The sequence below is a fragment of the Channa argus genome, chromosome 4 (assembly GCF_033026475.1).
Source record: "Channa argus isolate prfri chromosome 4, Channa argus male v1.0, whole genome shotgun sequence".
Taxonomy (NCBI): Eukaryota; Metazoa; Chordata; class Actinopteri; order Anabantiformes; family Channidae; genus Channa; species Channa argus.
In genome coordinates this window covers 5,779,222-5,796,838 of record NC_090200.1, presented here as the reverse complement: position 1 = coordinate 5,796,838, position 17,617 = coordinate 5,779,222, and the positions used below count along the sequence as shown (strand labels likewise).

Below are 17,617 nucleotides of genomic sequence, written 5' to 3'. Positions count from 1 at the left end.
GTGGGTCATTGTTCCTTTCTACCTTGTATTTTTATATAGTTTAAACAAAACACTGCAAAAAAATATAAAAATAGCTTTAATCATCTAAACAAACTCTCAAATTGTACAAAATTGGATACTGTTGTTTTGAATTCAACCTTTCTGCCCTTCAGGACCCAACCGCCATTCCCTTGCTGAGGAGCACATAAACATACACACTTCTGATTCAGCTACACCTCCCCCAGCCTAACAGCTGGGTTTCGCAGACACCTCCTTTCCCCTGCTGCTTTGACAAGGTTGTTGCGGGGTGATAGCAGGCAGCCAACTTCTGAACCTTTTGCTTTCTAAATCCAGAGCTGCAAAGACATATTTATCTGCGTAACCCAGTCATTGTCATACTATAGATAACCCGCCTGAGGTATAGATACACGGCAGCAGCATTCTGACACCTTTAGCTATGAGGCCCCCTCAAAGTATGTCCCCCTGCCTAGAGGGGCCCCTGTGGATTGTTTCCGCACTGTCACTGGGGTGCAAAAACTTGTGACTCTGAATCCCTGCTAGCACCAGAATGCTCCCTGACCCCCAGACCCCACTGCTGAGATGGAAGTTAGAAGTGGGAGCTCTGTCCATGCAAACAGCATGCCAGGTTCTGCCATGGTCACATGCTTAGTTGTACTGTACCTCAGCGGTGGCACCCTTATGGCCATTTGCATCTGTTCCAGGAGCTCTTAAACCCTTTCATCCCAAAACACAAATGGGAGATTTAGTCTTTCATCCCTGGATCTGAGCCTGAAAGCAGAGACATTTAGGCACTTCTTGTTGCACGTACTGACAGACGAAGGTGTTTCAGCCTTTCATGTATCATGCAAACATCCCAAGATATATCCCCATCATATTTTTTGCATTGCTAAGGCTCACCACTATAGTTTCACTCCTGTCTGCAGCTTTAACCAGCTCTATTAGCAGCTCTTTCAGAGCTGGGCAGAGAAGTTGAGCCTATCATTGGAGCGCTATTGTATCCTGTCAGGTATACTGTGTCATTCACTATCTGGCTCCTCGTGTATTCCAACACACCTTATCTATTGGCCTAGAGAGCACTCAGCACCAGCACACAAGATAAGAGATCAAATGCCGATGGGAAGAATTAACTGTAAGGCTTTAGCTCACTCACACACACACACACACGTACACACACAGACGTCTATTATTCTATCAAGTTGTTCTAACTTCTCCTAAATATGATGTAAAACCGAATCAGGAGTAAACAAACAAAAACCACAGGCGGACTTAATTCACAGATGGACACACAGCAGCCGTGGCATTGTGGAGGTGTATGCTCACACGTGCACGTGTAGGTGTGTATACATAGCCTATACACTTTATTTTTGTTACACAAGTGAGGGCATTCACATCCATGCATGTACAATCAGTGTAGCTTGCGTGCTGCCAGTGTTGCTCTATAAATAGCCTAGATTTTATTTAGATGTTGGAGAGAGAGAAAGAGAGAGAGAGAGAAGAGGGCTCTTATGAGTTGCCATAGCAACAGGCACGTTCGGGGGCATTGCTTGTGAACGCAGGATGAAGGCACGATATTGTTAAGTCTCTGTCTGCTGCCTCTTTCTCCCTGCTCCATTCATCTCATCTAAATTGCTTTATCAGCATGACAAGTCATCAGGAAAATATTACAGAAGCAGCAAAGACCATAATATGATGATCAATTGCACGTGCCTGACAAAGCACCACTGTTCATTGTTCTCTCTTTTCCTTCCTCTGTATCGCATCGACTGACTTTTCTCACTATCTAGCAATCTGCTTCTTTTTCTTCCAATGTTCTCTGCATCCCTCCATCCTTTTGTCTGCAGACTCCCGCTATCTCTCTTCCACTAGCACCCTCTGCTGTAAAAGAAATCGCCAGTGGAAGGAGGAAAAACCTGATTGGCTGGTTGAAACAGCCGTTCATACAGCTCGTCTTTTGGTGCAGCACGCAAACATGCAACATATATTATTTGGTAATATTCTGCCTTGAAGCTCAAGTGTTTCCCCAAGTGTGTGTATGTAGCATGAAGCTAGCCATCTGTGACATGCACACACACACATAAGAGGCACTGAGGGAGAAAGGGGCGTTCATAATGGCCAGGGCAAACACAAAGTAGAGTGGGCTCAGTTCATTTTCACTGAGGGCCTCTTTGCATTAGTGGTCAACAGAGCAATCCATCCATGGCAAACATTATTTTGGTGACTGACTCTTGAGATAATGCACATGCACCTACAGGTACACACAGACACACACACGCACACTTGTGCTACAAAAGGTGAAGTAATAATGTATCGATTGATTAGTTAATGAACAGAAAATAAAGTGGTGTTGATTAAATCAGACCCACACCAAAGTACAAACAGTAATCTAACACTTATACTATTTCAAAACTTTTGACATATCAGAAGTGTAAACATTTTGGTGGTTACAGGAGAGCAGCTGTCGGGTTTGAATGTGACTAATGCTTGACTAATGTATGTGAACTGCAGTTGGGTCACTGCTTCTCACTTGTTTTTATTTAATAAAATGTCAAAACATCAAAATTGCTTGTCAGAGTGTAAATTATTCATCTTCTGGTTGAACTAATTGGGTTTGTGAATGCTCGTCCACCTCTGAACTCTTATGACAAAATGGCGTAAAATTAGGAACTACTGAGGCGAGAAAACCCACAGAAAAAGAAAAGATCCTGAATCTAATTCCCAAACCGCTGCTTTTACGCCTTCACGCGTCAAAAGAACCCCACGAGAAAATGATGCGTACAAGAAACAAACTTCCAAGGAGCCTCAGCTTACAAGGGTACACAAATCTTTTATTGTGAATGACATTAACAACATGATATTCCCAGTTTATCCATGTTCTGTGCTTTTGGAAGTGTGACTAATATTTGACAAATATGTAACATGGCAGTAAATAAAGGCGAAACACTGATTCCTCCATGACTGTGTTGTGTTGACTCAGTAGTATGTCTCACGCTCCACCCAACCTAGAAACCAAAGCAGACAGAATTAGGGATATTAGGGTGTCGGGGGATGTTTTAACCTCTAAATAGTCTTTTGCCAAACAAATCAAAAGAGAGGATATAACAGCATGGCAAACGTGGTTGGTCTAAAAAGGTTGTGACCTTTCTGTTGCGCTCAGGCCGCAATCTGACATAATCCCTCATGTTAGCTGACAGCGATTAGGAGAAATAGGCCTCGGCTGAGAAGTGTGAGCAAGATACATCACAAATGTGGAGCAAACGCTGCCATGAATTTCTTAATAATGCCATTAAGAGGTGTGTCCTGCTGGGACGTGAAGATCTTGACATTTGTGTCTCACAGTTGCTCATGAGATCATACTATCATCCTATAGGGCAGAACTGGAGCAGCTAACACTCCTATGTTCTCTGTCCTTAGAGGTAAACACATTTCATTAAAACTGTATAGGAAATCAGAGGGATTCCAAGGTGTTGCTTGGTGCCTAAACTATGTGATTCAGGCACCACTGAGCCCAAAGCTACATTTATTTTTAGGTCTGCAACACAGTGGAGGCTTGTGTTACACTGCAGGAAAAAATAAATATCACAGGCCTGAAATCCTGGTTTCAAACCTAATTTAGCCCAGGGTTAAAAATAAAGTGACCGTGTGCACTGTGAAAACATACACATAATACAGATTTAATACAAAACCGCTGCAACCTTTACGTGAAATAAAACTAACTGACAACTAAAAAGTAAAACCAATACAAATCTCACCTTGCCTTTGATTTTTTGATTTAACAGAATATTTTAAATGCTACAACAAATGAAAATGGCCCAGACAGATTTGTTGGAAAAGATCATAAATAGTGATATTTCAAAGTGTTTCCTGTAATTAGCATCACGCATCTATAATCTTGTCATTCAGCCTATTTTAGTTGAATTAATTTATTTGAATTGTTGTATTACGTAAAATATTCTGTTGAATCAAAAAGTCTGTTGTTTCTTCAATTGTTTTTTCTTTTTATCACTTTTGTGTATATAGTAGGTGCCTTTTTCCCATTGAATGAAAGTCTGTATCACTTTCTCTGATTTTGTTGTGCCTTCATGGAAACGATTCCTAAAACTGTAGATGTGTTAAACATAATTTATCCCCCTTCCAGTTTTTTCATAAAATACACCAATTGTTTGAACCTGTGCCAGTTATTTTCTGGTTAATTTTAGCACATTATTCTCCATGGATGGGCAATAGGATGTTCACTGATCTGTGCTGTGAGAGCCAGATGTGGCAGACACACACTCACACACACACTCTCACACGCATACACAAACACAGCTGCATCGGGGACAGCCCTGCATGCAGGTTCTGCTCAGCTCCGTGGGTGGAATGAGCTATTGACTATGGCAGGGTTGAAGGTTGTAATCCCCACTGAGGCCCTGTCATGTGTGAGTTCACCGGTCTATGTGGAGACGCAGTTGGGGCAAGGACAACAAACACATGCACTCGTACAAACTAGACACAAGAGGTGCACACAGAGCGCACATCTCACTAATACACCATGCACTTAACCACCATTGCATCAAACTCAACTATCCTTCACCTCCAAATGCAGAAAACAGGAGCAAAAATTAGTTTTTAAAAAAATGTCCACTTACCGCCAGGGTTTCGTCTGAGTATATATCTTCTGGCTTCATCATACAAGAAGATGAGGAGGGAGTAGGGGAAGGCACAGAACCACCACATTGGCCTAGGGTGTGAATGGACACACACAGAGAGAGACTGAGCATTCTTCCAGACTGAATTATTAAGTATCTGCTGCACAGGAGGTTTTACGCCACTGTGGTTTGCAATTTTCCAGAACGTGTTGCAGACTTAGACTGATGCAGTGAATCTTTACAGGAAACAGAACCACCAAAACAGGCTTCCTAAAGGTCAATCTAACGAGAGGACTCTCTATCAACACGTAGTATAGATTGATTAAGCATTAAGTGTTTTTGCATGTCATGTAAACCATGACGAGAAAGAAAACCTTTACCAACAAAAAGGCACAGAAAACCAGAATATTAATACATATAGAGAAGACGACATCGTCTGAGAAGAGGCCGGTACTCAGACACAAAGAAACAGACGCTAGGAGAAAGGTGACAAAGTAGTGGTGGAATCAGAAGCAGCGGAAACAGATGAAAAGGTGGTGAAGGAGAAAGGCACACGATAATGAGGAGACAAAGACAAGGAGATTTCATCTATGCACGTGTGTGTGTGTGTGTGTGTTAAAACTCCTGAAATAATGAGCTTAATGTGCCCTCATTACTTTCTATTTTACTCTGTTGGGTAAAGAATTTCATTAGTACTTTAACTATTGTGCTTTAAACGTCCTCTGAAGTGGAAATGATCAGTGACACGAGATTATATCTTTTAAGCAGAAAATAAAGCTCAAACAACACGGACTCAAACCTCATCGTTGGGAATGGGCTCACGTGCAGTGATAAAAGAACAGAAATGGATTGCACTTTCAATAGTCCTCCATACATGAGTTCAAACAGAGGAAGTGGGTTATTTACTCACTTGAGAGGGTACATTCTGAGGGCGACATCCATGCCCGGGCAGTAGGAGAGGAACGCAGCCAGAGCCGTCTCCTCAAACAGACCAAAGATGAGGATACGGTTCCTATGGAAACAGGAAGCGTGGAAGCAATATTTAACTAATGTCTATTTTCATAATAACCTGGGAGCAACCAACAAAAGAAATATCTGGATCTGCAAAATAATCCACCCTGTAATATGACTCGAACTTCAAGTTCGGAAGTCAGCGTCTTTCTACTTTAAAGGTCTTATGAGTGGACATGAGTACATACTTCATTCCCTGCTGAATGACCGAGTTCCTCCTGGTCTTACAGATGATCAGATCGGCCCACTGGACGATCACAATACTGACGAAGAAAGCTGTGTGGCAGGTGAACTCTACGATCTTTCTGCGCTCGTATGTCTGGGACAGAGTAAGAAGAAGAAACGCATTAGCACTTGTTCTCTTCTATTAACTGAATCATTTACTTGGATAGAAACAAAAGCTTTCTGCTTGTGATTATAAAAAACACAATGGAATTACTGACCCACTGCTGTCCGTAGCTGTCTTCCAGGTCATTTACATATTTGTCGTCCCAGTTCATTCTGAGCCCCAACAAATCCATGGGGAGGAAACCATTTTCAGCCAGAATCACAAAGTATGTGAAGAACCCAGCTGTGGCCTGCATCATACCTACCAGAGGAGAAGAATGGGGACACTCGATTAGGTCGAAATTAGATACCGCAATGATTTCAGCCTCCACAAGTCATTCACACGTTTTGCGTTTTTTATCACATAAAGCCTGATGAAGTGGAGAACACAATTATTTTAATCAATATACGTTTTTAATGCTGTAATATATATATACAACCGCAATTCCAAAAAAGTTGGGGGGATGTGTAAAAAGTAAATAAAGACAGAATGCAATCATTTGAAAATCTCATTGGGGTTGTAATGTAGATTTGGGCACTTTGTCGCCTCCTACAGGGGATATGGGTGCATAGCAGTTATGTTGAATTGCTATGTTACTGATTAAATAACTCAGAGTAATGAAAGTATGACTGGTAACACTTACCGATCTGTCCATAGGACACACTGATGAGCCTCTCATTAACCAGTTTGTCTGTTTTGGGGTTTCTGGGCTGTCTCTTCATAATGTCACTTTCAGCGGCTTCATAAGCCAGGGAGATGGCAGGGACCTGAAAAACGGCAAATGATAAACACCAGTAATATAACACCACAATTTGCATAATGCATCTTTTTGATATATAGCAGTGATTTGATTGGTTTCCAGGAAATTATGGTAAAGTGAGCAGCCGGTCAAACCTACCATGTCAGTTCCCAGGTCGATACACAGGATGGTGACTGTTCCCAGGGGCAGAGGGATATTAGCAATGATGAAAAGAAGGAAGGGTGAGATCTCGGGGATGTTACTGGTCAGAGTGTAGGCGATGGACTTCTTCAAGTTGTCAAAGATCAAACGGCCTGACAAAATAATAGAAAAATGTATGTTGTGAGGTAAGTGTTGAAATCAAGCAATCTTAGTGTTGTTACACTATGATAATGATTTGCATTCTCACATTTCTACAGACAAGTGTAGGTCTTACCTTCTTCCACGCCGGTAACGATGGAGGCAAAGTTGTCATCCAGCAGGATCATGTCAGCGGCCTGTTTGGAGACGTCAGATCCAGCGATTCCCATAGCGACACCAATGTCGGCCTTCTTCAGAGCTGGGGAGTCGTTCACACCGTCACCTGTCACAGCCACAATGGCTCCCTGTGGAGGAAAGAGGAAAAAGTGCTTTAACAAAACAAAAATCTATGACAACAAACATTTGTGAAAGCTCTGCAGGCCACTTTTTCTCTATTAAATTGTCCTGAATTTCTTTTTATTCTTACCTGTCTCTGGCAGCCTTCCACAATAATTAGTTTCTGTTGAGGGGAGGTTCTTGCAAAGACAATTTCTGTGTGGTGTTGCAGCACATCGTCAAGATGCTCTGGGGTCATGTCTTTCAGCTCACCACCATGGACAACACAGGCCTTGGCATCCCTGGAGATTAAATCACACTAAAATTAGGACAACGGTTGCAATCGATTATCCTGTTTCTAAGAGAAAACCTGAGGATGACTTAAAGAAAAATTATACCATCGTCCGCATAAAGTCAGGTGTAAACTAAAACGTCATTTGATCAGATGGAACATCAGGATATTTACCATATGCCACGTTACAGGATAATGTACTATTTTATCCTAACAAGTGAATTTTTGCTTCAGTGATGAGCAGGAATTTCCTGCCCAGGTGTTACTATAATGTGAACACAGCAAAAACACCTATTTAATATATAAATATCGAATATATCTGTCTGCACAGAAGTCATGGTAAAAGCCTTTCAACGTGAGTGGATTGCTCGGACCTTGCTGGGAACTATATTAGTATTAAGTATAAAATTGAAAGTTGTGCAACATTTGTAAGGAGGGTTTTTCTAGAGTGTTCAAAGCCTGATGAATAAGCCTCGGCAGGATAACTAACCTTGGGTTGACCTCTGAAATTGGAACATTCAGACGGGCAGCAATGTCCTCAACAGTCTCGTTGCCCTCAGAGATGATACCCACACCCTTAGCAATAGCCTTAGCTGTGATGGGATGGTCGCCGGTCACCATAATAACCTTAGAGAAGGAGGTAAAACAAAAAATTGACATTGACAAAACATCACCGTACAGAAACACCGGTGTTTGCTCATAGGAGGTACTGGAAAAAAGAAAAGACAACAGTTACAAACCTTGATTCCGGCACTCCTACATTTGCCAACGGCATCGGGCACAGCAGCACGGGGAGGGTCAATCATCGACATGAGGCCAATGAAGCAAAGGTTCTCAGTGGGGAAGTTCACCTCTTCAGTATCAAAGGCAAAGCCCTCTGGGAACTGGTCATCGGGCAAGCTGAAATGGCAGAAGCCTGAAGAAGACAGAAAGAAAATGTTTGTTAGGAGTTCACAGATTGATTTTTCTCCGCAAACATATATATGTAGAATTGAGCAATGCTATACCCAGTACTCTTTCTCCAAGTCCTCCTAGCTCTACGTAGGCATTCTGGAAAGCATCTTTCATCTCTTCTTCCAGAGGCTGCTCTTTGCCCTGGATCATAATGGTGGAGCAGCGGTCTAAAATCCTCTCTGGGGCACCTTTCATCACGAGCAGGTGCTTGGTCTCTCCGGGAGTGGAGTTTTTGTGAATGGAGAGCTGTGAAACGAGAGTGTTTGGGTTAAAATGCCATTTTTTCCCCGTTATTGTCAGTCATTAAAAAAAAAAAAAAGAAGTCAAATTAGTCATTGATGAAAAGCCACTAGAAGGTATAAGTCAACAATTACAATTACAAATGTAAAAATCTTTAACAAAAATGGACTGTTATTATTACCTGGTATTTGTTGGTAGAGTTGAAGGGGATCTCAGCAATCTTGGAGTATTTGTCTCTCATGCCACTTACAGATCCACAGCACAGCTCAATACACTTCAGCAAGGCAGCTTCTGAGGCATCACCAGCAACATCTCTCTGTGAAAATCAGACCACAAAGCAAAATCATTAACCACATCACATTATTTACAATGTTTTATACATGACAGAGTAAGAAGACTATTCCATTCACTTATAACCAAGACCCTGAAACCTCACAGCAATTTAAAATATGAATTAAAGTCTATTTCTACTGGAAGTGACATTCTTTCAAAGAAAGTGATAATACGTGTGTGTTTAACTACATTACTCGGTGCTCAGTTAGAAATGAATCAGTCTGTTCAGCTCTTACTATAGCACCAGCTATATATTTCTGAGAAAGCTTCAATTATGTTGAGTGCCTTTTATAAAGATTTGTTGTGGTGTTTGGCTGCCTTTGTTGGATCCAAAGAGCTCCTTGCCAAGACATAATGTCAAGATAAGTACCTCCCACACAGTCACAGCAACTCATGTTTCTACTGCTTGAAGTATCCAGTTCAACATAATGTTGTAAGGAAGAAAAATATTTGATGAGGTAATGAGGGTAAATTCAGCTGTAGGCTTGTTTACATCCAGGGCTAAACAATGGTGTTATCAATCTTACTAAAGCCAATGTTATTGATATCATCCTCCAATTTTTACCTTCAGGATGGGAACGTTGCTCTGATCAGCCAGGAAGACAGCGCGGTTGCAAAGTCCAGCGATTCTGGCCAGGGCAGCCCAGGTGGCCGAGCTCCTGTCGAAGGAGGTGCCGCTCTGGTTCTCTGTGGTGTCGGCCTCGTGGATTTGGTTGTCGAACCACATGTGAGCCACTGTCATCCTGTTCTGGGTCAGGGTGCCTGTCTTGTCTGAGCAGATGGTGGAGGTGGAGCCCAGGGTCTCAACAGCTTCCAAGTTCTTAACCAGGCAGTTCTTCTTGGCCATACGCTTAGCAGTCAGAGTCAGACACACCTGAGAGGCGATCGCACAGACTAGTCAAGAGCTGATCGCCATCAATGACTGATTATTAGACCTTTAAAGCAACACAACTCACAGTGACAGTAGCCAGGAGACCTTCTGGCACGTTGGCGACAATGATACCAATGAGGAAGATGACGGCCTCCAGCCATCCGTATCCTAGGATGAGTGAGAGGATGAAGAAAGACACACCTAGGAAGACGGCCACACCAGTGATGATGTGGATGAAGTGCTCGATTTCAACGGCGATGGGAGTTTTGCCACCCTCAAGATTGGAAGCAAGGGTGGCGATACGACCCATGACTGTGCGGTCTCCAGTGTTGATGACAATTCCTCTGGCAGTGCCTGGAGACAGAAAGACATTTTATTAAATCTTAAGTTAGATACAGAAATAGAAAAGAAATGATCTGCTCCAATACATCTGATTTTCTTATTAGCAATTTAGAGTTTATGCTTAAATTGGCTGAAGCCTTCTAATATTTAGCTTCATTGGCCTAGTTTTGGCGTAAGTTACATTTAATTAAATACTTCTGTACCTTCAACACAGTTGGTAGAGAAGAAAGCAATGTTTCTGGTTTCTAATGGATTGTCATTGGAGAAGTCTGGAGTACGAGTCTGTGGCTCTGATTCGCCAGTCAGAGAGGAGTTGTCCACCTGGACGAGGAAAAATAAAGCAAGTGAGAGTGACATGGTGTCGTCAGGTCAGTGTAAGAAGCTATGGCTGCCATGTTTGTGTTTTTGGTTGTTAAGAACAAGCCTCTGAGGTACAGACCTTGCAGCCGTGGGCAGAGACGATCCTCAGATCAGCAGGGATCCTGTCTCCGCCTTTCACCTCCACCAGATCACCAACCACCACCTCCTCAGCATTGATGCTCTTCTTCTCACCGTCACGGAGGACCAGGGCTTGCTACAAGACCAAAGGTGAATTTTAAGATTTAAGGGCAATAAATGAACACAAGATTTTCAATTAGGTTTTAATCTGTCATGCTCTCACCTGTGGGACCAGGTTCTTGAATGAGTCCATAATCTTGGAGCTCTTGGCCTCTTGATAGTAGGAGAAGCAGCCAGTGATAATGACAACAGCGGAAAGCACAACACCCAGGTACAACTAAGGAAAGAGTGAAAATTTTTAGTTGTGTTAACTCTTTAACCGGAAGTCACTAACAAAGACCTCCTTACATTATCGTTGGCGGGTTCATCTTCTGAGGCTGCCTGGATGCCATAAGCAAGGAAGCAGAGGATGGCACCAATCCACAGCAGCATTGAGAAACCACCAAACAGCTGGAAGCAACAGAAAATAACAATTAAGTTTCAAGGTTGTACTGGTTTTACCGGCTGCAGCGAAGCACAGTGAATTTGCATCCCCTCCCCCCAAAGTTGTGGGTATGCAAAATAAGTTTGTGCTTTGCAATGGAAATATCACGAAGACAAGAAGTGCCTTTTACCTGTTTGCAGAACTTGACCCATTCAGGGGTGGTGGGAGGGGGCGTGAGGGCATTCGGGCCATCTCGGGCCAGGATCTCTTTTGCTTTGGTGGCGGTAAGACCCTGAAAAAGACACCCAAAGAAGGAAAACAAAAGGATTAAGGTTGTGTACCTGTTGAAATGCTCACACCTCAGACAAAAGATACAGTTGCAGTAGGTAATGGATAGTTGACTTGTCTGATGCGTATGTCTGGAAACCAAACCACGGACCATTATAGAAAAACCTGTGAGTCCAGTTTCCCCCCCCCCTCCATTTCTATAGCCACTTTTGTCCTTGTTTACTGGAGGGAAACACAGTGAAGGACAAGTTGGGAGCGACACTTCCTGCTAAACTGCTGTATTTTGCTGAACAGGTATAGGCTGTAATAACTATAATAACCTCAGGAGGTGGTGGATTAAAGTGGTTGAAATAAAAAACAGAAGAAACCACATCCTGGGATAGAAAGGCCTCAGTAATCTTACAATTACATGTTGCAACTTTTCCCAATTTCTGTGTGATTAGAGAGTAACAAAACAAAGCTTTTAGAAAATCACAGCTTGTGGGTCAGAAAGTGGGATAAAGGTGTGAGACCAGACGATCAGTTGTGTTATCAATGGTCTTTTCTCATACAGTAAAAAAACAAAACAACACAAAACATAACAAAAAAATAAAAAAATAAAAAACAAAACAGTTCCGGCAGATTAATAGTAAAGCGTGACTGTGGCTGCTTGTGGTCGAATACCAGGAGTGAACAGCAGCATTTTTGTCCCTTGTTGGTAGGGTCAACAAGACTTGTGTTTCTGCATGAAGGAAGTCTTTGTTTTGGGGAAAACTCAGACAGATCAGATAATCAGCATCAGTTCGGCCAGTGCGGGGTTGTATTGGGTGGTGTAACGGGGTCCAGTGTGTTTGATGAAGCTTAAGCCTAAGTGAAAAATTTAATTTGCCACCTTAGTAGTGAGGTGGAGACGGAGGAGGCAAATATCTGAAACCCTTTGGAAAGAAAATCTAAACTTCCTGCATAGATCTCAAACAAGACAGGAGCCTAATACAGTTTTGGTCGTTTCCTGTGGTCGCAGTTTATCTGCCTTCATGAAATCGTGATAAGCAGCAATGACCACATCAGTCACACACACACGCGCGCAAGGTGCTCACCCTAGTTAGGTCGGTTCCATATTTCCGGTGAAGTTCATCCAGGGTTAACTTGTGATCGTCCTATGATGAGACAAAGAAGAAGAAAGAGATTGAGAGACATTGCGTAAAACAAGCTGGAATCCCTGTCGTTTTAAACCGTAGATATTATCTCCTTTGAGGATTAAAATTGTCCTGTCACATGCTGCAGTGGGACACAGTGAACATAAAGATGAGAGGGCAAAATCTGCCAGGATCAGGATTATACATGCACTGTAGTTTTATTCTAAGATTACACAAAGTAGACATTCGAGTAAAACTAGAGGCAGCTGATGACTGAAAACTCACAGTGCTAAGCCTCCTTGAGCCTCGTTACGTAGAGACTCATCCCGTCAGTTTGCTGTGAACAAACAGTCTGTCCGACCGAATCTGTGTCACCCAACTGATAGACTGATGTGTGCTCCCGAGAGCATTGCTCACGTGTTTGACATTTTGCCTGAGCTTACAGAGGAGCTGAGAGCCCATTCTTTTCGTAGCTGAACTCATGGTTTTAGAGAGGTTCCATCTAGTAGCAATCTCGTTATTTTGAAGTACAGTGGGGGATAAAGCAAATAAAAGCAGATCTGCAAATGAGCAACCACAGAAGCTGACACATCCATGTGCCTACACTGCTTTTTTTTTTTTTTTATGGATACGCCCACAATGGATGAATGAGGAGAATTTTTCTAAAGTTATTTAGATTTTGATGGTCTGCGATAATATGCAACTCCCCCATTCCAGTTTTTTATGCTGTGAAACAACAAAATAGTGTAACCTTGACTTTGTTTTGTTGCCCACTTTGTTTTTTTGCAGTGGTATTGACCTCAGACATGACACATGCTGCGGAATATACATTATTATATTATTATGAATTACAATCTGACTCACTGAACTATTATAAACATCACATCTTTTAAGCTTTTTAATTTGCCTGTTTTACGACTAGCGTTGCCAATTGTTGTTAGATTCTGACTCCTTCAAAATTCCTATAATAATGTACTTAACGTATTATACGATATAAATGCTGCACTCGTGGTTTAGGAGCTGTTAATCCATAGTGAATGAATCAATGAACAAATGAATAAAGCTTACTCCACTCAGAGACAGCGTCCCATTATGTTATGCAAGTTTCCCCTGAGCTTTTTAAAGTTTAATGTCACAGTCATCCACTGTTTGGAGTATATAGAAATACTGTGTGAAAACATGTATTTACATAACAGCGGAAAATCTGAGATGTTAGTCAGTGGAGAAAATGGGTGTAATTGCATGGTTGTGCTTTAGCCTGCCACAGTTTTGTTTTATAAGCAAGCAAAAGTGCTCCATATCAAATGCCACGCCATGCAAAATGTGTTATCAGATGCTCACAACTACTGTTGCTTCATGAAACAGTCTGTCGGCAGTTGGTTTTGAAGCCTATAGAGGAAATGCCTCCGCACTCTTTGATTCTCTGTCTCATAAACACATCCAGCAGTTTAGGAAACAAAATGCAGCCACAAACGATGCTGAACTCAACCAAACTTAACGCCCGGACTCGGTTGAACTTTGTCACATGTAATGAAATGCAATCACGGGCTGCTGTGTTGCCATGGGAATGATTTCCATTGTCTTAAGATGGACTTTGATGCCTCACTTTATTATATGATAGTGGAATAATCATTAACAAATCTACTGCGTGCGTTCTGCAGAGACCCACCTACTACTACTGTTTTACTACCACTACTATCCAGTAAGCTATTATTCTTTAACCAAAATTCAGCCTGCGCGTTTTTAACACAAGGCAGCTAATCTAATCTGGCTTCTCCGAAAAAGAAAGTAAGGAGTAATATTAAAGACAGCGCTGACTGTTAATTGAAGTAAATGATGTACTAAAGAGGTTATGGCAGATTGTTGATAGGGTTGCTATGGCACTGAGGTGTCCTTGACCGGTGGCAGGACTTTGAGATTTAGTTAGGACATCTGGAGGACATTAATGACTAATATGTCATCTAGATGGGAATCTTATTGCCTAATAATTACCTGTGCTGCACTGTGACCTGCTGGTTTGACTCAAGGCAGAGCTGGATTCGCAAGGAACAAGCAGTAATTACAGGGAAAATTAGAGGGATCAGGGACAAAAACTGTAGACAAACGATGACATTCACAGTCTCTTGTAATCGTAGTTGTGTGGGAAAGTACAACTTTACCTAACAACCTTGTGAAAGTCATCAACCAGTAAACAGTGTTCATCCGTCTGCAAAATTACGACATGGTAAAGTCATCACACGACTTATTGGTGTTTTTGGGGATGAATCTAAAACATCATTCTGCCTCTCTGGGAACTGACATCTGTATATTAAGGGTCATTTATGGATAACAATACACAAGTGCACACACGTTTTTGGCAAATCTCTGCCACTAATGCAAAGATGAAAACCTTAAAGAAAATGCAGCCACGCGTTAATTTGCTTTAATGTAAGAGCGTGTCGCCGGCGCGTGACCTTGGAAAATGACCTCAGCCAGTTACCTGATTCTACCAGATTCACCCTGAGAAAAAAAAAAAGCTGACACCAGTGGAAATTGGTCAACCGTTCTTGCTGAGTGCAGCGATGGCAGTTCAGTATCTGTGTGATTGTGGCTAGAGATATAGGAAACTCCCCTAGTGATTCAACTAAGCATGATCTGAGAGTCGCGCAAAGCAAAGAGAAGCAGACGCTTCCAAGCTTACTGGCTGTAGAAAAGGGACTAGTTTGTCTGTTTTGAGCAACTAAAGACTCTGTAATGACAACACAGCCTCTCACCCAGCATCTCAGCAATGAAAGTCAACATGGATGAGCATGACTGAGAAGTTAAGTATAGCTGTGCAGCCCTTAATAATGTGACAGTACACGCAGCGGTGTCATTTTTGAGAGCTCCATGAGCTTTGTCAGCCCTGACTGTGTCATTGTTGTGACAAAAGGCAGTGACTTCCAGTGACCAAGAGCGTTAACACGGTCTGAACGGGACTGTCATTAAGTGTGAGGCAAGCAAAGTGTGGCTGTAAAGTTCACGAGGGTCATTTTCTTTTTGCTTCACCGAAATCAAGTCGTTCTACTTGTGTTTGTGTACTCACCAGGTCGACTTCTTTTTTCAGATCGTCCATTTCCTTCTTGGTCGCTTTACCTTTCTTGGGTTTCTTTTCCACGCCATCCGAAGTTGGCGCCAGTTTGTACTCATCTTTCCCTTTCTGGATTGAAAGAGCAAAATGATAATTATAATGATAAATAAATAAATAAGTGAGGCACAATCAAGAAGAATGGGCCTGAAGCTTCCTTTTTAGTTGCACAAGTCAGAACAGAAAGCAGTATCAAGTGTGCTGTTCAAACATGCCGAAAAGCTTGTTAATCATTGCTAGGAGGACTGTGAATTACTCTAATGAAATCCTACACTTGATAAGTTTGAATAGTTGCTAAAACTGTGAAGTGAGAAACAACACACACACAAACACACACACACAAAAAGCTCAGACAGCAGATTTCAAAACTAAGGTACAAAGTACGCCAGGCAATCCGCAACTCAACCAATAACTTGTGACTAAAACTTGGTTTCGGCTCAAAAGAGGAAAACAAACAAGCTTTTAACCTAAATCTAAAGATTCTTAGAAACTAGGCCAAAGCATGTGACAAAGTAGGAAGGCAGCAATACTTACTCCCAGCCCCATGGTTGCAATGCAAGTCTGAGAACAGTCAATCCAATTGTCTTTTTAAATTGCAACTTTCCTTCTCCGCCTCTCTCTCTCTCTCTCTCTCTCTCTCTCTCTCTCTCACACACACACACACTCCCCCTCTCTCTCAGCCCTGTAGCGTCCTGTGTCTTCCGCACTCCCCAGAGCGGAGAAGATAAGTTGCTTTGCATTGACATCTCTTTATAACCGCAACTGGTTCACCTGGTTTAAGAGGAGGAGCTTTTTTTTTTTTTAAAAGGGGAGGGGGGGTGAAAATGAACAGGTGAGAGTTGAGGAAGGGGGAGGTGCAGGAGAAAGGGGAGGACTAAATCTTGCTCAACTTCCCTGTTTTGTTCTCACTGCTTCCTCTCGTCTTTCACTCTTTACTCATTTACTGCCTCTGCCCAAGTCCGTTCTTCTCTATCCGTTAATCTTCGTTTTGACCTTCACTTGCAGCAGGTAGTTGCTTTGGACGACCCTGCGGCTCAATGCCCTTCAGTTCCAGACAAACCCGAGTGGATCCTTGCTTCATTTAGTGTAAAAACTTCGATGAACAAACTAAAAAAGATAATAGCCAGATAATGGAAGAAAGAAATAGACACAGATAGAGACAAAGCCTGAGCCACAAAGGTGAAAGAGCAGTTCTGCTGATGAGTGAGTGCCCAGGGGTGAATAAGACATTTGAATGACAAAGTCTGAAAGACAAAAAGCCGATGATTAAACAGAGCGAAGAGCTGATTAAAACAGTTTTCTTTCCATGTGGGATCAGGAGAAAGATGCTGGCTAAAGTGCTGTTGGCAGCAAAGATAGCATGTGGAATGCAAAGGGAGGAATCCACTGAAGATTTAGTGTCTAAGGTCAACTTTTCCAGTCAAAAAAAAAAACAAAAAAAGAAAGTTCTTTCATTGCGGGTTTAGCACAAATTCCTACTGAGTCACTGCTATTAAAACCTAGAAATGGATTCAAGCACACATGGAATAAATCCAGCTGATAAGAGTAATAGGAACCAAAAGCTTTGCAGCAACAGATGAGGGCTTTAATTGACAAATACCCAGAATGCCACTGGGACACACTGTGTCCTTGAACACACAACGCTCATTCATCTGGCACAGAAAAAGTTACAAATGATGTAAAGTGGTGCAAAGTCGATCTGACCCTATCTTTATGAGTATGAGTACAGCACCCCTACATGTACAGCAACGTTCCATAGCTGCCCCAAATTAACCCTGAAATCTCCACGAACCCAAAGGGGGGGCTCTTTTTGTTCAGTGAAAATAGCAAAGGAGGAGGAGGGATTGTTTTAGCTGGCTGGCTGGCTGGAGG

At 42.2% G+C, this 17,617-nt stretch overlaps 1 protein-coding gene across 1 annotated transcript; it reads right to left on the bottom strand.

Annotated features, from left to right (window-relative positions):
* Positions 1–2,804: 2,804 nt before the first annotated feature.
* On the bottom strand, positions 2,805–16,474 carry LOC137125922 (sodium/potassium-transporting ATPase subunit alpha-1). Its single transcript, XM_067502164.1, has 23 exons — positions 16,280–16,474; positions 15,704–15,817; positions 12,601–12,660; positions 11,427–11,528; positions 11,161–11,262; positions 10,976–11,089; positions 10,754–10,888; positions 10,518–10,635; positions 10,058–10,326; positions 9,667–9,975; positions 8,950–9,084; positions 8,582–8,774; positions 8,315–8,490; positions 8,065–8,201; positions 7,434–7,584; positions 7,143–7,311; positions 6,866–7,020; positions 6,611–6,734; positions 6,083–6,228; positions 5,828–5,958; positions 5,539–5,640; positions 4,629–4,720; positions 2,805–2,999 (listed from the first exon to the last, which is right to left on the bottom strand). Exons 1-23 carry the CDS (start codon positions 16,289–16,291, stop codon positions 2,971–2,973), a joined length of 3,075 nt encoding a protein of 1,024 aa, XP_067358265.1. The 5' UTR covers positions 16,292–16,474; the 3' UTR covers positions 2,805–2,970.
* Positions 16,475–17,617: the final 1,143 nt, after the last annotated feature.